At 31.7% G+C, this 21,433-nt stretch overlaps 3 protein-coding genes across 3 annotated transcripts; all 3 read left to right on the forward strand.

Annotated features, from left to right (window-relative positions):
* The first annotated feature begins 4,230 nt into the window (after positions 1 to 4,230).
* LOC100807342 (glyceraldehyde-3-phosphate dehydrogenase, cytosolic-like) lies at positions 4,231 to 7,166 on the forward strand. Its single transcript, NM_001254255.3, has 12 exons — positions 4,231 to 4,489; positions 4,614 to 4,646; positions 4,732 to 4,832; positions 4,934 to 5,049; positions 5,140 to 5,239; positions 5,376 to 5,522; positions 5,621 to 5,681; positions 5,789 to 5,886; positions 6,006 to 6,148; positions 6,245 to 6,328; positions 6,439 to 6,528; positions 6,657 to 7,166. The coding sequence occupies exons 1-12, from the start codon at positions 4,486 to 4,488 to the stop codon at positions 6,700 to 6,702; spliced, it is 1,023 nt and encodes a 340-aa protein (NP_001241184.1). The 5' UTR covers positions 4,231 to 4,485; the 3' UTR covers positions 6,703 to 7,166.
* A 4,829-nt stretch (positions 7,167 to 11,995) lies between these two features.
* LOC100796359 (ankyrin repeat domain-containing protein 50) lies at positions 11,996 to 15,415 on the forward strand. Its single transcript, XM_003537498.5, has 2 exons — positions 11,996 to 13,077; positions 13,865 to 15,415. The coding sequence occupies exons 1-2, from the start codon at positions 12,415 to 12,417 to the stop codon at positions 15,158 to 15,160; spliced, it is 1,959 nt and encodes a 652-aa protein (XP_003537546.1). The 5' UTR covers positions 11,996 to 12,414; the 3' UTR covers positions 15,161 to 15,415.
* Positions 15,416 to 16,147: 732 nt separating this feature from the next.
* On the forward strand, positions 16,148 to 19,608 carry LOC100807881 (lysine histidine transporter 2). Its single transcript, XM_041006951.1, has 7 exons — positions 16,148 to 16,579; positions 17,463 to 17,846; positions 18,151 to 18,541; positions 18,627 to 18,735; positions 18,832 to 18,923; positions 19,059 to 19,127; positions 19,219 to 19,608. The coding sequence occupies exons 1-7, from the start codon at positions 16,404 to 16,406 to the stop codon at positions 19,315 to 19,317; spliced, it is 1,320 nt and encodes a 439-aa protein (XP_040862885.1). The 5' UTR covers positions 16,148 to 16,403; the 3' UTR covers positions 19,318 to 19,608.
* Positions 19,609 to 21,433: the final 1,825 nt, after the last annotated feature.

The following is a 21,433-nucleotide window of genomic DNA, read 5'->3' on the forward strand; positions in this document are numbered from 1 at the left end:
TATATAAATATTACTAATCTAAAAAAATTCACAGAAAAAAATAAAATCAAACACGCTCATAATGTGTTTACATGTCATTTTCACATATAAACACAACATTATATAGCTATGCCACTCAATCTTATAAATTATACTTAGTTAATGCTATATTCTTATTATAACCATACGGGACCTTCAACTCATCTGATCAAGAGGATCTAACTTATATGGTATTCAATTCTTACCAGAAAAAAAAAAACTTAAACTCGTGTTTCTAATGTAATGAAACTTTTTATCAAAAAAGATAAGTGAATTCCAAAGTAGGGATGTATTAGCGGGAAGTAGAAACACTTTCGCTTGTGACATTCAGAAAAATAAAATGGCGTAATTAAATTATAAAGAAACATATAAGGACGTTTTAGAAAATTCTTTATATGGTGTCGTGGTGTAGTTGCTAGAGAAACATTTCTGTGACATCGAATACCTCTTTAATATTTTGGTACTCTATCGGTAATGATTCTTTTTTTAATTACTGGGTTAATGAGTTTCTTTCTTTCTTTCTTTCTTTTTTTATGATGAAAGTTAATGAGTTTCATTGGTTCTTTTCCAAGTTCAAAATCAAATCATCCTTGGAGTTCGACCTTCTCGATTTTTATTTTTTTTCCAGGACCTTCTGGATGTTTTGAATTTTGTACTAAGCTTTGTTGATTCGTTTGAATACAAAACAACCCATCACATAATTCACGAGATGTAATTTTAGTCACAATACAGTTGTCAGATATTGGGCGATCTAAAATGTACATCAGGGGATGGAAAATTGATATAAAGCAGTTCCTTGCTTGACTTTGCTTCTATTTTATCATAGATCTAGAAAAACTGTATTTGTTGACCGATATTCAATATTTCAATTGTTTATGATCCCAGCACAATATATTTAAATAAAGTTGGGAGTTTCACTGGTGAGTTCATGCTCCATGCCTCGCATGCAGCATAACCTTGGTATTCCTATCTTGGTATATAAATACTGAACTAGCATATAAAATAATTAGTAAGGCATTGAACCTTGAAGCATATGATTATTGATTAACAGAACGTGAAGACTGATGTCAAGCATCACGCTCAAGCCTGGCCTCACCATATTTCAATATATACACGATGACATAAAATAGGCGAATATAATGGAATACAAAGGAGTCAACCAAACAAGTAATTACAAATTGAAACAAACAAACAATGTAATTAAGCGCTTTAGTAGTTAGCTATTTTAAGTTGAAGCACGGAGTAGTTTAAAGTCTTTGTAAGACCTTCATATATGAATGGTACATTAGACATAACAGTTCGAATGTGAATTAAAAATAATTGAATAAAATAGTAATTTTAATAAATTTTGAGGCAAATGAATTTTCAAACATTCAAATTGCAAATAATAAGTTAAAACAATATGATGTCATGTGATTCATAAATCAATATGAAATCTTTTAAATATATTTTTCCCTCACTAACATATAGGGATATTTGTGGAATTGGTTAACTTAGGTCCCACATGGCTCAAAATTTTAATAGGATTAATTATATGAATCTAAATTTGTCTCAATCAAAATTGATAACATTTTGAATGATACTAAATGAGCCCAACTTATTGGCACAATATATTAAGTTTAACATTATATATAACTAAATCATAAAATTAAACATACTAAAATATCTTGTCATTATAATATAATTTTAGAGAAGTCATTGTTTATTAAGTTAAGGACATGCATATTAATACATAATTTTTTAAAAAATTATACCTTTTAAAAGAATATATAACATTAGATTGGTTTTAGATGACCTAAAGTATAACTAACACATGTTTTCAAAATATATCAAGTCTAATATTTATTAATCTTAAATTCATCAAAATCATGAACATCCTCCTCGCAAGTTAACATAAAACTTTCAAAGAGGTCATTTCTTCCAAAATTACCCTAATAAAACATGTTTTACCCTGCCGACATTGAGACATGAGCTCTCGAAAATAAAATACATCTTGTTGATACATGTAATAGTAATTAATTTCATGTACCTCATTGGTACATGCAATAGTAATTATTTTCATTAACTTTTTCTTATTCTGCTTCGCGTGTTAAGTTTCTTTTTTAATTTAATTTTTATATATTGTTGGTGTAAACTTTTTTTTACATTGTTAATCAAATAAAAATATTAAAACAATCTTAAATATAACATTTTTTTCTTGACCTAACTTACTTTTTGTATGATGAATTCCATTAAAACTATGATTTGTTATGATAAAAATTTTTGAGATTCATTAACATAGTTCAACAAACATATATAGGAATTTGATTTGCTTAAGTTTTGTCCTACCAAATCATATCATATTCTATATATAGTAAGGTGAATGAAAGATTATAATTATATTCGATAAGACATTTTAATTCATTTTTAATTTTTTTTATTGACTGGAATGTAAACATAAATATCTTTGATATGAGATACTTGTAAAAACTAGAGTAAATGAGAATTTGTGTGATGAGTTATATTCTATACAATTTGTGACAAGTAAAAACCATACTAAACTAGATTATGATTAATTTGATTTGCTTAAATTTTCATTTGATTGTTCAGTAAACAAACGTTTTTAGTAACTTCTTAATAGTTTTTACTATTGTCTGAAGCGTTACTTCAAGTGATATTTTTTAAAATATTAGCTTCTAACTTTTAGTTTTTTTTTTCATTTTTTATCCTTAGGCTATATTTGGAAAAACTAGCTCACAAGTTGGCTGAAAACTGAAAAGCTAACTTATTAAATTGCAAGTGTTCAGTAAAACTAATCGTTGAAGTAACTAAAAAGTATAAAATGATTGAAAACAATAAAACAAGGATTTATTCAAAAAGGGTAAGAATTTTTTTTTGATAAATATATCAAGGATGAAAAGGAAAAAAAAGTTAGAAGCTAATTCTTTAAAAAACATTACTTTAAGTAGTATTTCAAAAAATACAAAAATTGCTAAAAAAAATTATTTACCGAACAATCAAATGATATTTTCAGTTAGTAAAAAAAAGTTAGAAGTTTGTTAAAATATCTTACCGAACATGACCTTAATATATTTATCAAATTCATGCTTGTCCATTTTAATTAAATAATGATTTTATTGTTTTTCAGTCATTTTACATTTGTTAACTACTTCAAGCATTGATTTTATCAAACACTTAAATTTAAAAAATTATTTTTTCAACTTACACTTAACTTTTGAGTCAGTTTTGTTGAACATAACATAAGATAATAATATTTTTATTCGTATTGATTTTTTTATAAGCAATATATTCAATTTACATTTAATACACAAAATCATTAAATTTGAAATAAATTAAAAATGTAAACCTAAATATCTTTAATGTAAAATACTTGTAAAAACTAGATTAAACGAGAATTTGTGTCATAAGTTCTATTCTATACAATTTTAGTAAAAAAAGCAATTTTATATTATTATAAAAAGCAACTTGATGGTAATAAAATTAACTTTAATTTTAATTGAATTTTATTTAATAATTTTAATTATGATTTGAATTATAAAATTTGCTTTATAATTTATAAAATACAAAATCTAATACTATTGCTTTATAACACTTGAAGTTGAAGGTAGTATGGACTATGGATGATCCTTGTAGGCTGTAAGGCTTCATTTGTTGAGACATCCCCCAAATACATCGATTATGTCAATTTTTTGTATTTTTCTTTAATTTTTCCAAATAAAACATTGTTTCTTCTCTGTACATGTCATCGCCATAGAACAACCTAGAAGCTATGCTGTCAAACCGAATAGGAATTGATAGTGATAAAATTAACTGCAATTTTAATTGAATTTATTCATAAAGCTAGAAAAAAAACTTTACTTTACTATGAACTTCCTATTAGAAAACAACAATAGCTAAAGGTAAAAAAAAAAAAAAACCATTAAAACTTGACAAGTCTCAGCATAGAGACAGCTCAACACCCGAATATTCTCGGATTCCAATTTACAATTCCGACAACCATTGCCATATGCTTTTAGAAGTTTTATTAAAAGATTATTATTAAAAAGATGTTAAATAACAAATAAAATATTTTAAACAGTAGATAAAAAGTCTAAATTTTAACATGTTAAATAGATGATTGAGTTTTTTTTTTTTTGAAGTTCTTATTAAATGAAAGCAATGAATATTATTAATTAGGAAGGTCCAAAATCATGCTAATATAACGCATTATAGCTCACCCAACGTTTAACCCTTTTGACGAACCATGGGCAAGCCTTGGTTTTCGTTTTTCATTTTTTCAATGCTAAGTAAATCAGCGGCTCGAAGCTACTTTTTTTCTTTTTCCCCAAGCAAAAAGCGGTCATGACCCTCACGTGATCTTCAGACACAACCCCTTTAAATATACCCCTTCCTTAACCCTTCTTTTCCTCACCAAATCACGCTCTAATTACACTTTCTATCTCATTTTCGTTCGGTTCAAACACTCTCATGGGTACTCACTCATGTCTAGTCTATTACTCATTCACAGCTTCATTTTTTTTGTTTTTATTTTAATTTTCTTAACATCTTAATCCATCGTTTTCTAATGTTCTTTTTTTTTTTTTTTTGTTGAGCAGCATCAGACAAGAAGATTAGGATCGGCATCAACGGTAATGAATTGGTTTTGTTTCATGTGACTTTTTCAGTGTTTGTTTGTTTGTTTTTGTACTAAGAAGAAGAAGATTGTGTATGCAGGATTTGGAAGGATTGGCCGTTTGGTGGCCAGGGTTGCTCTTCAGAGGAATGACGTTGAACTTGTTGCTGTCAACGATCCTTTCATCACCACTGATTACATGGTAAAAACAAGGGTTAAAATATTGCATACTAGAGTAGTAGCTTTTCTAATAATGTGCATTGTTTAATGTTTTAAACGTTGTTACGTTGATTGTTCTGGCAGACATACATGTTCAAGTACGACACCGTTCATGGGCAGTGGAAGCATTTTGATGTGAAGCTGAAGGACTCTAAGACCCTTCTCTTCGGTGAGAAGCCCGTCACCGTTTTTGGATTCAGGTAAAACATGCCTCTTTCTTGTGTTTTACTTAAGCCTATGATTCATGTTCTTTTTTTAATCTAATTCGTTGATCTAATTTGTTGCCTCAGGAACCCTGAGGAAATTCCATGGGGTGAGGTTGGTGCTGATTATGTTGTTGAGTCAACTGGCGTATTCACTGACAAGGACAAGGCTGCTGCTCACTTGAAGGTTTGTTGTGATCTCTCATATTTCTGTCTTTTGGTTTTTGGATCTTTTGATTTTTTGAATACTAATCACCTGTCTAGGAATATTAATTAGTGATATGAAATGAGTATATAATTTTGGATTAATGGGTTATGATCAGGGTGGTGCCAAGAAGGTTGTCATCTCTGCCCCAAGCAAAGATGCACCCATGTTTGTTGTTGGTGTTAACGAGAAGGAGTACAAGCCAGAGCTTGACATTGTTTCTAATGCTAGCTGCACTACCAATTGCCTTGCTCCCCTCGCCAAGGTTTATTTTGTTTTATTATACCCCTTGTAGTTGTGATATATTTATTTATTTCTGCTTCCATTTTTTAAAATGAAATTATTAATCTTAATTTTGCACAGGTTATCAACGACCGATTTGGAATTGTGGAGGGTCTTATGACCACTGTTCACGCCATCACAGGTTTACCACTTGGCTATATTATCAACTTCTTGAATTAATCTCTGATCTTTTTTCAATTTAAGATGAAATTGGTATTCATTATCTACACTTTTTTTGTGATGAATCAGCTACTCAGAAGACTGTTGATGGTCCTTCAAACAAGGACTGGAGAGGTGGAAGAGCTGCTTCGTTCAATATAATTCCTAGCAGCACTGGAGCTGCTAAGGTACTACCTAATTGTTATATTTAAAATTATACATACATTGCTCCTTTAGTTGGATGGTGTAAATTTTATTCTAAAGCTTTTTGTTCTTTATTGAATGTTGAATTTGGGATGAACAACAGGCTGTAGGAAAAGTTCTTCCAGCGCTGAATGGTAAATTGACTGGAATGTCCTTCCGAGTCCCCACTGTTGATGTTTCAGTTGTTGACCTAACTGTCAGGCTAGAGAAGCCAGCAACCTATGAGCAAATCAAAGCTGCTATCAAGTAAGTTTTTGAACCTTTTTGAAAATCTTTGCATTTGGCAAATCGAATCATGTTTTTTCCCCGTTGACCCAACAACTCTTTGTGTTCAAATTTCAGGGAGGAATCAGAGGGCAAACTGAAGGGTATTTTGGGATACACCGAAGATGATGTTGTGTCTACTGATTTTGTTGGTGATAACAGGTGATGTTGTGTTTTGAAGTAACATTGGAAGATAAACTATCATGATCACTTTTTTGGTGTTCTCTTAGTCTATAATGACTTACCATGTTGAATGTTACTTTCATCTGCAGGTCTAGCATATTTGACGCCAAGGCCGGAATTTCTTTGAATGAAAACTTTGTAAAACTTGTTTCCTGGTATGACAACGAATGGGGTTACAGGTAAACTACTCTATACCTTGTTCTCATAATCTCTCCTTGAATACAAGGACGAGGAAATGTGTTCTTTTTTATTCTTCTTTATTACTCAGTAATGACTAATGAGGACAATTTTGTTTCATTTTTTGCAGTTCCCGTGTGATTGATTTAATTGCCCACATTGCATCCGTGGCTTAAACAGTTGAGGCGGATCTTGGATATCATCGCTAAACCGTTCCAAATTTGTATCTTAATCGAGTTTATTTTAGTGTGAATTCGGAATAAACACATGTGTTGCTGTGTGTGATATCATTGAAAAACACAGTGCAATATTTGTATTTATATTTTTGAGTTTGATAGACGGCCTTAGGTTTTTCCTCCTCTTGTAAGGGACGGTTGACTATTCTGTTTCGTCATCACAATCATAATATAAGCAACATTTTGTTTTCCATATCTCTTCGATCGCTCTTCCCTCTTTTGTTATCATATAAGATAATAATATTGTTGACATTAGAAATATTTTGATATTTATTATGACCAAATACTTGTTATTGTGGCAAACCAAAGTCATATCGAACATATTACTGTTTTTTCTTATGTAATTTGCTAAAATTTGTAGTTTAGCCCTTTTTATTATGGGGTTATTGGGATTTAGGAAGGAGTGAGGGTGTGAATACATTTCATTTTATTGACTCATTCTGTTCATATCCTTCCTTTTTTATTGTAAAAAATTATCTTTTGAGTTATAGAACAATTTTTAGAAAATTTTAGATGCCTTGAACTTAATTCTAAAATGTATTTTGTCCTTCTAAAAATCAACTTCTGGAAAATATATTAAGGAATTTGTAGATATCTCGAAAATTAGTGTTCATAATGCAATTAGTATATTTGGAAAAATTCTAGAAGCTTATTTCTAGAATGTATTATGTTTCTTAAAATAAAAAAGAGAATACGTTATGTCAATTTTAATACTTTTTTCGGTCTTTTTACATGAAGAAAAAAAAAACATGAGTCCATTTTGTTGGTCTTAATTCACATTAAATATTGCAGTATTATGGTTACTACGTAAATCATTTAATTCTGAGTATTTTTTAAATAATTTTTTAATTTCTGACATTATTAAAATTAAGTAACTTGCCTATTTGTAAGGACGGGAAGGAATATGTATTGAAATGACCCGAAGTATAATCCAAAACCTACCTAAAAATAAACTATGTCTAATTTCTCAAACATAAACCCGTCAAAAGTTTCTTTGAAGCATATCGAATCAATGAGATGGATTGGGTCAAAAACACCCCTAGTTGATATGGAAAGGAAGGTCGTGCAGAGCCAGCAGAAAAGGGGGAGAGAGAGGAAGTTATTTTAAAAATATTAAAAACCAAAAGAAAAAAATATCGGGAGTGTAAAGAGAAAAGAGAGGTACAATTGAACAAATATCCTTCCTTCAATATTTGGTTATTTTGTTTCCGGGAAGGGATAAAATGGGTAGTTGGGTCACACGGGTGTGCGGAATGGGAGAGGTTCCGCACCTAATGGCCCTTTGTCATTTTTCAAAACCCAAGAAGAGCAAAAACTAAGCCCCAAACCAAGGTTCACACACAAAGGTACATCACAAAAGGAGAATAACACAACATAAATACTTAACTTACAGGATAACTTTTTTTCTTGATAGACCATGAACAACACATATAAAGTAATATAAAATTTACTAAAATATCCTCACTGAACAAAATTACAAAAATGAAAAATAGAAAAGAGCAGTGTACTCTTGTTGGGCTCGTTTAATTTACCACAGCAGACCAGCTTTGTCTCTTCTGATTGGGTTTTGTTCCAATTTCCTACTTGATATTTAAACGAATGAGCGTTTTTTACACGGATAAGAAAACAACTAAAACTACAAAAGTGAAGTTTTTAAACATCTATTAAGAGATACCCTCCCAGAAAAAAAGAAAAAGGTATTATTGGGAAGTAATATTAAACCATGTTCTTTCTTTTTACAAATTAAAAGGTAGCTTTCAATGAAAAGAGAAAAAGAACTTCATACACCAACTATGTAAAGATTTTTTAAAAAATTTCACTGTCATTTTATCAGAAATCGACATAAATAATAAAATCATTGACGGCAAAACCTATTTTAAAGTTATGTATACTATGAGTTATAATTGGTTAATAATATAAAATAATATTACACTCATCGATACGACCATTAAACTCTCGAAAGAAATTAGTAAAGCTGATCTATCTCTCATTAATATATTTATGGAGTAGGAATCTATGAAACAAATAATGTTAATTTGATCCATTTTTTTTGGAATTGCCAAGCCAGATTTTGTCTTACGCAATTGTTTTAAGACTTGTTGCACTATTGATATTATGATTATATGGCGGTGGCACATGGATGATGCACGTCTCATTTGATTTGATTAAAGAAGAGGTAGACAGATATATAAATCAAATATGGTGATCCCATGATGTAGATCTAGCAGTTGAATAGAAATGCTGAAACAGAAACATATAGATGAGTGAGTGAAGAAGCCCCACATTGCTCCTCGATTCCTTCGCCAGAGTCACCTTCCACGTGAAAAGAGTTGAATTGCGATGCCCCGCAGTTTAATATGCGGTCCAAATTGGATGATTTATAACTTTTACATGTACTATAAATTTTATTTTATTTTCTCATACTTGAGAGTTTTTTCTTAAGTAAGTAGAGTTGAAGTTAGTTCAAAAACTACTTATAAATGTAGATATATATAGATTATCTAACAAGATTCTCATATATAAATCTAATTCTTATTAAGTTGAACTTTTATTCTTATCATGCATATATAAATCTAATTCTTATTAATTGGATCAATATTTTTTCCTTCCTACATTAGACTTGATATAATCTAATCCAAAAAAGAGATAACTTTTCAAACAATTTTTTAAAAAAAGCATTATTAAGATTATAATTTCTTAGTTTTCATTATTATTTTTCTTTCTACATATGCTTTCAAAAACTTTTTGGAGAACCCTTTTCTTTTTTTTTTTTCCTTTTTTGACAAAGGAGAGCCATTTTCTATTTACTACGTAATTTGATTAATCACATTTCTCATCATTTTTTTTTAATTTCATGCTGTCATTTTTTCCCCTCAAATGTAACGTGTGCCTGATTACATAAACTTTATTTGGTTGAGGAGAGAAACATTGTTGATGAAAATAAAAGAGAGATAATTAGAGTCTCTCCAAAAAAAAGAAGAGATAATTAGAGAAGAAATATGTAGGAAATAAAAAATACACTAATTAAGTTTAATTTTTAAAATTTAACTCATCGTAATTAATTTGGGATCAACACATAGAGATAAGAGGCTGGTATCACTGTATCAGTTTTTTAATACAGCTCTTTTCAGTTCATTCATGTCCTTCAAAAAGCTAAGGACAAGATTTCAAAGAGTCAGCTACTGCAAGACATCCTTGAAAATACAATATACTGATGGTGATGGAAGAGAGAAATAATAAAGGTTTGTGTTCACGTGCATGTGTATAGTTGTATACCAGAATATACGTAGCATATAGTTAATTTCCTTTTTCTTCCCACTTATTTCAACCATGTATCATGTAGCTAGTTTTTCTTGCATTTAATTGTCAGTGGCCTTTGAAGAAGCTGCATTTTACAGCAGTTTATAATCCTTGAAAATCTAGATTCATTGGATTTGAAGGCCTAACAAATGCCTAATCATAATCATGTTAACAGAGATAGCCTGAGAAGCTTGAGTGAATAACAGGATATGTTTTCAACTGAGTTACACTTTTTATTGTTATGACATCTTTAAATTTGGTTTCACAAATCACAAATATGACTTTTTTCTGTCGAAAATAACGAAAGCCCCCCTTGGTTATAGCGTATACATTTTTAATGTTGTAAAAAAGTTAAATAAAGACTTTAATGTTAATTTCAACATATGACATTTCTGTTCAGTTAAATAATATTATAAAAAACACTTTACATTTTTTTTATGGAAGTTAAAAATACTTTACATTACGTATGGGAAAAATCTCCTCATATGGAGAAATGAACCCATGTGTTTGAATTCATCCATTTCCATCTAGAAGAGCAAATAAAGGGAAAAATCGTAAGCCACTTTCACTTGTCTCATGTGTTGTGCTCTTTCATTTTCATTAAAATGATCAACCTCTCCATCATGATATGTTTCCCTTAAAATAAGTAAATAAACCAGGCAATTAATTTTATGGATCTATCCCAATGGTTAGGCCACTTCCAAACTCCATAGAGATGGCAGCCACCCGTCATGATCTAAATTTGCTTGGGCAAGAAGTATTTTCAAGAAAAAAAGGCTTACTTACCAATTTGATTACTAAATTATAAATTATTTAAAATGTGTTAGTATCGTTTCCAAATTTTAAAATATTCTAATTACATCCTTCAATCGTTAAAATTACAGCAATTAAATCATTTCCGTCCAATTGAGATCGACAATAATATTAAATTATACAGCAATTTAAGTTATGAATAATGATGACTTTATGGTTAAAAATTATCACTATATTTATTTAGTATTTAAGCGAGGATGTCAAATTTTGAAAAGTTTAAACATCCCAAAAAGAGAAACAGAAGTGAGAATTTAAGGAAGTTGGCACTTTTTTCAATCAACAAAAGTCAAACAATGATATGGAAACCTCATTCTTTTTTTTTTTTTTCAAGTTATAGTTTTCAGCATTTAGCTGGTGTAAGTAAAAAACGAGTACATGGCCGTAGCTATAGGGTTTGTCCCAATCTTAACTGACTGACATCTCTATTCCTATCAAGCAAATGTTTATGCTCACATAAGTTTATAGCTGTTTGCTTTATGGCTTTCAGCACTGCAATAATCTTTATTCTTTGCAGAGCAAATAATGCAAATGAAAATCATGTATGAAAAATTTGATTTGCCTCAATAGTCTGTGCCCACAACCTCTCTGTCTCTCTGCACCCAATTAAATGTTGTACCAAATCTAGGGTTTCAGGTGTGACAAATTCCTTGAAATTTCCTAAAGTGAATGAATTAAACAACTTTTCAGAGCAATCCTTCCTTAACCAAATATCTATACCTAATCAAAAGTCCTTTTTTTTATATAATGAAAAGTGACAGAGCATAGAGACACTCTCAATATTATGGGACAGGATGCGAGCGATATGTTGAAATTGACAGCACAGACTCACTTAAGAGATCATTACATAAGCTTAAATTACAATAAATTTTAACTGTGCTAATCAAAAGTGTAAGATACATTAAATAATACTTTCGTATTTTGATGTTAATCCATGCTAAAATTACTTTAATATAATTGATTTTTTTTTTAATTAACTATGCTTACACAGAGTCTGTTCTCTACACGCAAGATTTTAATTTTAGGTAGACACAGACGCAAGATTGTTAAATGTTACCAGTTGGTTACTGGGGTCAGATAATCATAATTAAATAAATGCCCTTTGGCCATATGTTCACGGACCAGAGAATCTTAATCTTTCTATGCTCTCTTTTCAACTTTTCTTCTGCAGCATTGACACACAAGTCTCCGTCACTCAGAGACAAAACCCTGGTCATCTTAACATCATACACCGTGTGTGACATGTGTTTTCACTCTGTTTTTTTTTTCTCATCATTTTGCCATCAAATTCAGCAGAGAACGGTAGTTAGGTTGATGTTCGCCATTAATTATGCCATCCCCACCGACCTTTACACACACTTGACTCTATGAATCTGAATTCTCACACCAACAATTTTCACACAATCACACCATTAGCTAAACAACAACCACCAGTTCTGACTTCAAGTTTGCTGCAGATAATAGTGTGTTGCACTTGCACAGGTTTATTTTGTTTTATTTTTTAAAAGGTGTGTTTTGGAGCGCGAGAATTGCAAATGTGCAATGCCTCCTTATTTGCCTCTTCGGTGGGAGAGTACGGGAGAACAATGGTGGTATGCATCTCCCATTGATTGCGCCGCCGCGAATGGCCACTATGATCTGGTGGTGGAGCTTCTCCATCTGGACGCTAACCTCCTCATCAAGCTCACTTCCCTACGCAGAATCCGCCGCCTGGAAACCGTGTGGGACGACGAGAAACACTTCGAGGACGTCGCGAAATGCCGCTCACAGGTTGCCAGGAATCTGATGCTGGAATGCGAGGCAGGAAGAGCACACAATTCTCTCATTCGCGCCGGCTACGGCGGGTGGCTACTCTACACTGCTGCCTCGGCCGGTGACGTGGATTTCGTTAAGGAGCTGTTGGGGAAGTACCCTGCTCTCGTGTTTGGTGAAGGAGAGTATGGAGTCACTGATATACTGTATGCTGCTGCGAGGAGCAATTCTTGCGAGGTGTTTGAGCTTCTGCTTCGTTCTGCTCTCTCGCCGCCGCAAATGGAGGATGTTTATGAGAGGGACATGATGAATAGAGCGGTTCATGCTGCTGCCAGAGGAGGGAACTGGGAGATGCTGAAACGGCTTGTGAGGAACGGTTCTGGCGTTTTGGGGTTTAGAGATACTCAAGGATGCACTGTTCTTCATACTGCAGCTGCTAGAGGACAGGTTGAGGTGAGACATTTACTTTACTTTACTCTGAATCTTGACCAGCTTGTTTCATACAATTTAATCCTTTCATTCTATGATTTGAATGAATATAATTAGCAGATTATATCTGATTCCTCGAGGATGATGAGTATTAAATATAAGATATCAAGTATACTGTTCAAATTATACTATCCATATTTGGGTGAATTCATCCTACATTTTACCCTTTTTGCTTTAAGCTGATTTGCATTCGGATTGGACATTTGCACAAAATGTAGTTTTATGGATGCTTTTTGTTACTGTTCTCTATCAAGAATTAGAGTTTCATCTTAGTAGTCTGCTTGATAAAAGTTTTCATTAAATGTTAATCCTCTGTGAAGTACCAATGCTTTTATTTACTTTACCTATTCGTAATCCAATATGTATGTGTATCAAAACTGGTATTTTTGGATATTTCACTGTGAAGTATTCAAGTCTTTGAAAAAATTATTAAAATTTAATATAATTGCATATAAGACATGATAACAATGATTTATAATTTTGTTTTTAGTAATGTAAGAAATTTGGTCTTAATTTGGATTCAATTATATATATTTACTACATTTTATAAGTTTTTATTTGCATCTAAACACGTATCATACTCGTATCATATGTTATAGGTTTTTAGAATAATCATATTATATTTGTATCAGGTAGGTATCGTATATGTGCGTCATAGTTAATTCTACAGAAGTTCAATATGTCCAAACTGGTGTACGTCCTGCATTTTCAGTTTTCACTATCCCTTATCTTAATCATTTCAATGATGCAGGTGGTGAGAAATCTACTTGCATCATTTGATGTTGTAAACTTAACAGATGATCAAGGGAACACAGCATTACATATAGCTTCTTACGGGGGTCACTTACCAGTGGTTGAGATTCTGATTCTTGCGTCTCCCTCGCTAGCATTGTTTACCAATCACTACGGAGATACTTTTCTTCATATGGCGGTGGCTGGTTTCAGAAGTCCCGGTTTCCGTAGACTGGACAAGCACACTGAGCTCATGAAGCGATTGGTAAGTGGAAAGATTGTGAACTTACGGGACATTATCAATGTTAAGAACAACGATGGAAGAACGGCTCTTCATGTATCCGTGATTGATAATATTCAATGTGAACAAGTGGAATTGTTGATGTCTGTGTCATCAATTGATTTGAACATTTGTGATGCTGATGGGATGACCCCTTTGGATCTTTTAAAGCAAAGGGCGCGATCAGCATCATCTGATATTCTAATCAAGCAAATGATTTCCTCTGGAGGGGTCTCTAAATGTCTGGATGTTGTGGCAGGAAATGCCCTTTGCACTCATCAAAAAGCTCATGTCATTGGAGGCAGTCCTGGAACTTCATTTAGAATACCAGATGCAGAGATATTCTTGTACACTGGCATTGAGAATTCATCAGACGCCACCAATTATGATCAAGCAAGTGTGGAATCATATTCCTGCTCAAACGAACTAAACAATTCTGACTCAGCCAATTCCCCACATAACAAGAAGTCTAATTCTGTCAATGCAAGGCGCTCAAAGTTTCGTCTCCACTGGCCTAGGAGAAGAGAGACAAAAGCAGCTGCCTCAGAATTGGAAGATGATGATGATTCTCATGATCCTTTCAGTTCAAGTAGAAACCTGGAAGAGTTTCCAATCCCGTTGCGGCAAAGATACTCACAACCATGCTCCCTTCCAAACAACAAAAGAACACAACCTATGAGGACTTCTCTTCCTAGCCCATCCTCCAATGTGAAATTCAGTGCAGGCTTAATGCAAGGTGTAATTCAGCTAAAGCCACATTCTGCTCATTCAACTCCTAGTCCTTTCCAGGAATTATCAGTGTCTTCTCTTTCATACATCAAGAAACAAAAGGGTGTTGAAATAATGGGACCCTCTTGCTCTAATCGATCAATAGATGACGGCACACTTCTATTGAACTACAAACAGTGTTCCTTCAATAAGAAATTGATGAATGGGTATTTTTCTTTTGGAGCACAGGGCCTTGCTGTTGAAGATTCCAATAGCTGCGCAAAGTCAAACAGCAGCTACAAACGTTTAAGTTCCATAGTTGCCTAACGGTTGTGATCAATTTGGTGAGAACATGAAAACTATAGATTACATACTACTTAGCTTGTAATGACAAGTTTGTAAAAGTTACGGCACAAATATGCACACAGGTGTAACATGTTTGTGTTGCTTTCTTGTTAGACATATGTTATTTACTCTGGATCTTCTTGCTACAATTTTTTTTTTTTGCAATGTATGTTGTACTCTTTTCAAGGTGTAACATGCTCCGATTACACGACTGACAATGAAATGAAAGTATAAAACTACAAATCAAATTCCTCGCATAATCTGCTAAAGTGGTACTCCCTCTTATCTAAATATTATAAATATACATCTACTTATTTATTTATTTGATTTTGATTTTTTTTTCTTTTTTTTTCTTTCCTTTTTCAATCCATCACTTATTATATTTTTTTCTCTCACCACCTTTTCTTTTTTCTCCTTATTTCTCTCATCTTTCACTTTAATTAAGTCTTGAGAAATTATTAAATGCTATTAGTTTACACTAATTTTTACATAACACATCATCAAAATCAAGTGATATTATTTTTCATCGTAAATTATAAAATTTAAGTATGTATTTATGTAGACATTGATTGAAATCATAAAGACCACCACTTGATAAATTCTCCCCAAAAAGGGTGAATGATTATTAACACTCCTAAAACAATTGGACATCTACTTATAAAAAAATTGACTTCTATGTATCAATCGTACTTGGTGCAAGAGTATGTTGCATCTTCAAATTTTTTGGTTAGTTCTTTAGAATGTATAGTCAAATTGATTTAATAATTCTTACGTAAACTTCCATACTCTTGTAACAAAAAAAAAAAAAAAAAAACTTCTATATTGTATAAACCCTTCTCAGGAATATACCATTATTGTTAAAGCCACCACAAGTAGAATGTATTGTTTCTTCTCTATTTCAATTCAAACCAGACTTCCACCAAAAAGAATATACACCCCATATTTGATGTCCATAATCTGGATGGTGAGAATCCACCGAGAAAGTATTTAGAGCCAAAGAAAAATCAGAAACGACGTTCTTAGTAAAAAAACCAACTTAAACTTTTCTAATTATAGTTGCTTCACATTTGTCCTTTCAGTTTCTATAAAACCGTGTTCGTTGTTCAGATTTCGTTGCGTAACCCCCACCCTCCCCCAAAAAACACGCAGACACATTACTCTTTGCTATATGAATTCAAGTGAATGGCAAAGAAATTAATCAAATACTGCATGTGGGGGTGGGAAAATGGGGCACTCTAAGGAAAATAGTGATGTTGCTGCCAAGCAGAAGGCAATTGATGATTGGCTTCCAGTCACTGGTTCCCGAACTGCCAAATGGTGGTCTTCAGCTTTCCACAATCTCACAGCAATGGTTGGTGCAGGTGTCCTCAGCCTTCCCTTTGCCATGTCAAATATGGGCTGGTACATGCATTCTTTAATATCACCTATCTTTTGAGAAATTATTATATACTTCGAATCCATGTAGTCGTAGGTCCCAATCAATCTATAACCAATCATGAATCTTATGAATTATATTTTTTGAAAAAATAAAATTTGTTTAATTGACATTAAGAATCTTTAGACAAGTTTTTAAGAAATTTGAAATTTATGTATATTTTTATTGAATATTTTGATTATTTATCATATTATATAATTTAATAAAGAATAACATTATGTTTTTATTGTAGTAAATAAAAAATTAAGCTCAAGAAAATAAGATTCTCACCTCTTGAGAAAATTTTGGAGAAAAATGATTAAAAATATTTTTGGAAAATATTATTTTCCTAAAAATGTTATTTTTTTAAAACCATATTAAACATGGGAAACTAAGTTTCGCAACCTATAATTTTGGGAAATCAAAAACTCAAAGTGAAGAAATTATTAAGTCCACAACCATTGCCTTATTCATAATCTCAACCAATAATCACGTGACATGGAGAGAGTTAAAGATATATGATACACTTAATAATTATCTAACAAAAATTAAGTATGTTATTCTTGATTGAAGGTATCTTTTTCAATTTAAAATATTATGTTAATGAATAGTATGTGGTGCTATTGGGGCACATAAGAATTTCTCCCTCAAGTCACATTTTTTAAAACTGAGTAATATGCTCCAATCAATCTCTACGTGATTCTTTTTTTTCATAAATTTTAAAAAAAATACAATTATATGTCACCTAAAGATTTATTAGGATCACATGGTTCGGATCATGAATTACTTTTTCTTAAACCTTCTTCCATTTGATTTTAATTGAACATACTTGTGTTTCTAATCATTATTATCATCATTTAAAAATAATAGGGGTGCCGGTTCCACCGTGCTTATCTTGTCATGGGTAATCACCCTCTACACCCTGTGGCAAATGGTTGAGATGCACGAAATGGTGCCCGGAAAAAGATTTGATAGGTACCATGAGTTGGGACAACATGCCTTCGGAGAAAAACTAGGTCTCTGGATTGTGGTTCCCCAACAAGTTGTTGTTGAAGTTGGCACGTGCATTGTCTATATGGTTACTGGGGGCAAGTCATTGAAGAAAGTTCATGATACCCTTTGTCCCGATTGCAAAGATATTAAGACCTCATATTGGATTGTTATCTTCGCTTCTGTGAACTTCGCTCTTGCGCAATGCCCCAACTTAAACGACATCTCTGCTATCTCTTTTGCTGCAGCTGTCATGTCTTTGATGTAACCAAACTCCTTTTCTACCTCTGTTGTTCTCCAATCATAATTAGGGCATCATCTCAATAATTGGCATAATAAGGATTTGCATTAAAGATCAATGTAGGTTATTGAGGTATAGATTACTCTAATTTTCACACGGGAACAATGTATATATATATACACTAAAAATCAACATAGGCTACTAAGGTGATACTCTCATTATGATAGGAGAACAACACTTAAATTACAGCCAAATTTTGTCCTTGATCTAATCTTACAATTATTAGCAAATGATTAATGTTGAGGGTGAACTGTTTAATTTAAACAGATACTCAACCATCGCTTGGTGTGCTTCTATAAACAAGGGGATTGACGCAAATGTGGATTATGGCTCCAGAGCCACTAGCACTGCTGATGCTGTATTCAACTTCTTTTCTGCCTTGGGTGATGTAGCATTTGCCTATGCAGGTCATAATGTGGTTTTGGAAATTCAAGCAACCATGCCTTCATCTGAAGATACACCTTCCAAGAAACCCATGTGGAGAGGAGTTATTTTGGCATACATAGGAGTTGCATTCTGCTACTTACCTGTTGCCTTCATTGGATACTATATGTTTGGAAACTCAGTTGATGATAACATCCTCATCACACTAGAACGCCCCGCTTGGCTCATTGCCGCTGCTAACCTTTTTGTCTTTGTCCACGTTGTTGGAGGCTACCAGGAAAGTTTCAACTTTCAATTTTAGTGATTATTGTTGTTGTTTTTAGCTAGCCAATGTTCTCATTGTGTTTTCTTTGTAAACACAGGTGTTTGCCATGCCAGTGTTTGATATGATCGAAACCTGCATGGTTACAAAATTAAATTTTCCACCTTCTACTGCACTCCGAGTAACAACTCGCACTATTTATGTTGGTATGTGATTATTATCAGTGATTGCTTATGGACACTTTCTTTTGAGTGGCTAGATTGTTGGCTTGGACAATTGGTCAATACTTGTTGTTTTTTCAGCGGTGACAATGTTAATTGGCATATGTGTTCCGTTCTTTGGCTCTCTTCTTGGATTTCTTGGAGGCTTTGCGTTTGCCCCGACATCATATTTTGTAAGTAGAAAACATACTTATTTTTTATTTCTCAACTTTTAAAATATATTATTGAATATAGATCATTGAGAATATGTATTATCAATCCAATTAATGCACTTGCTTAATGTAGTGTTATTTTTATCCTACTTGCAGTTGCCCTGTATCATATGGCTTAAGCTTAAAAAGCCCAAGAAATTTGGCTTGTCTTGGACAATTAACTGGGTATGTTAATTGTCATTTTAGTAGACACCTCTTCAATTTATCAAATTGTTAAAGCTTTAAATAATTTTCTTCTCCATCTTTTAAATTTCAGATCTGCATTATTCTTGGGGTAGTGTTGATGATATTATCTCCAATTGGTGCTCTAAGGAATATCATACTATCGGCCAAGAACTACAAGTTCTTCTCGTAGACTATTGATGCAATCATTGATTTCCCAACTGTTTTAAAAGTTAGATGGGTGAAACTAAATAACAAGAAAGCATTTACATACATGCTTTATGCATAGAATATAGATAATAGATAGCTTCATAGGATTTGTAGAAGTGATAGACACACAACTAGCCTTGCACAAAATTGAAGCAACTATCTTGCTCACTATGTAGAATGTAGATCATTATTGGAGACACGGTTGAACGAGTATACCGGTTGTAACCGTAATGAAGTAGTGAATATAGTATTGCTTTTATGATTTTGTAGTATAATAACCGATGCAATCGATTAATTACCTTCTTTATCGAGTAAAGTAATGAATTAAGTAACAAATAATTTTTATTTTATTTTCAGATTTAATTAAGACTGAAATTCTTGATGCGATGAATAAAGTAATAAATAATTAATTTTTGGTTCTTGATAATAAATCAATTATCCCTTAATGTAATATTTCTCAAACCTAAATTTCTTCTAATCACGTAATTGACCTTCAATTTTACAAAACTACTTTACCATTAAATCCTTAGTAGGTAAAGCTTTTTTTTTTTGAAATGGCAAAAATTTCATTAAACATAAGAAATTTAAAATGGCCACAAGAAGTGACCATATACAAGAACCGATACTACTATAGAAGCAGCATCACCAACCCCCGAAAACAACTTTCAAAATGGACCCTGCCTTCACGAAATAAAACAACCACTAAATAGTGGGCAAAAACACAAGCATTCCTTAGGTGAGCTTAATTAGAAAAAAATTACAAGATCAAAATTCATACAAAGTATTCATAATTATGTGTTTTATATAAAGTATTCCTAATTATGCGTTTTTTCAAAATATCTTAGAAGATGTAATAAAAATATATTTACGTAGAAAATGAATTAAACTTTTTTTCTAAACACACAAAATTACAAATTATAATATATCACCAATTTCACATGTGATCAAGAACCTTTGTGAATTTATAAAAAAATATGGTATCTATGTTAAACATATTTTTACGAAAAACTCTATTAATTATGTTTTAAAATTAACTAATTAGAATAAATCATGTTATTCACTGAATCATTTTTTTATGATAATAATTGTCAACACCATTGAAGAATCATATCATTTGTTTTCAAATACTTGAAAAATAGAAGAATGTTGTGTCATGACAAAGACTATAACTTTTGAAAACAAATTATGACTAACTACAACTCTACGAAAATGCACACAATTGGATCATATTTTCACAGTATTTCACCAAGTCCATGCATCAAAATATGTTATAAAACTCTACAAATTTTCACACGCTGCATTTCTATTCATCACGTCAATAGTTTATGATATCATAAATTAATGGTTCAATTTATCCATTTCGTCTTTATACTTATTCATTTTGCGTATTTCGTCTTTATACTTATTCACATTTTGCGTTTTAGTTTCTGTACCTATAAAATCCACGTTTTAGTCTATAAACAAGCATTTTATTTTTTTGTTGTTGTAGTCCCTATCATTAATTATCAAGTATCATTGTTAGATTTAGGACCATTTGTAATCCCACGTTTATATCTATCTGAAAAGTGAAAACTAATTTAAAACTATTTTCCTAAAATAAAAACTCAAGTCTCTCACAATTATTTAACTTGCAGAATGTTGGAACTTTGCATAAAACTCTTAAGTGCATGCAGTTAATTTTTCATAAAGGCAATTGAGCGGAAAGACCTAATTAAAAAGAAATAAAAGTTTAAAAGACTCAATCAAAAGAAAAAATAATAGAGATCTAATAAAAAATTTGATAAAAAATATGGGAACATGTGGATCAATTTAACCAATAATTTAGAAGATTGATTTGATTTTAAATGACGTAAAATCATTTATATATAAGTGTATTTATTTATTTAAACAATTAGTGTTAACGGTATCAACAAATGATTGGTTTAAATTATATACAATTGATTTCTTAGATGAAATTTCAAAATTTTCTACTATAAAGAACTTTCATTCACAAAATTAATCTCTTTTGGAAGTATATATATTTAAAAAAAGATCACCTATGAAGAGAAAAAAGAAGAAAATAATGGAAATGGTGATAAGGCGGTAATATTCCGTGGGTC

This window comes from Glycine max, chromosome 11 (genome assembly GCF_000004515.6).
Source record: "Glycine max cultivar Williams 82 chromosome 11, Glycine_max_v4.0, whole genome shotgun sequence".
Taxonomy (NCBI): domain Eukaryota; kingdom Viridiplantae; phylum Streptophyta; class Magnoliopsida; order Fabales; family Fabaceae; genus Glycine; species Glycine max.

Coding starts and splice junctions, on each gene's coding strand:
- LOC100807881 (XM_041006951.1), top strand. CDS start 16,404: ATGGGGCACTCTAAGGAAAATAGTGATGTTGCTGCCAAGCAGAAGGCA. Junction 18,542..18,626: donor TCCACGTTGTTGGAGGCTAC/CAGGAAAGTTTC, acceptor TCTTTGTAAACA/CAGGTGTTTGCCATGCCAGT. Junction 19,128..19,218: donor TGTCTTGGACAATTAACTGG/GTATGTTAATTG, acceptor TTTAAATTTCAG/ATCTGCATTATTCTTGGGGT.
- LOC100807342 (NM_001254255.3), top strand. Junction 5,050..5,139: donor GTCACCGTTTTTGGATTCAG/GTAAAACATGCC, acceptor TTGTTGCCTCAG/GAACCCTGAGGAAATTCCAT. Junction 6,329..6,438: donor GATTTTGTTGGTGATAACAG/GTGATGTTGTGT, acceptor TTTCATCTGCAG/GTCTAGCATATTTGACGCCA.
- LOC100796359 (XM_003537498.5), top strand. CDS start 12,415: ATGCCTCCTTATTTGCCTCTTCGGTGGGAGAGTACGGGAGAACAATGG. Junction 13,078..13,864: donor CTGCTAGAGGACAGGTTGAG/GTGAGACATTTA, acceptor TCAATGATGCAG/GTGGTGAGAAATCTACTTGC.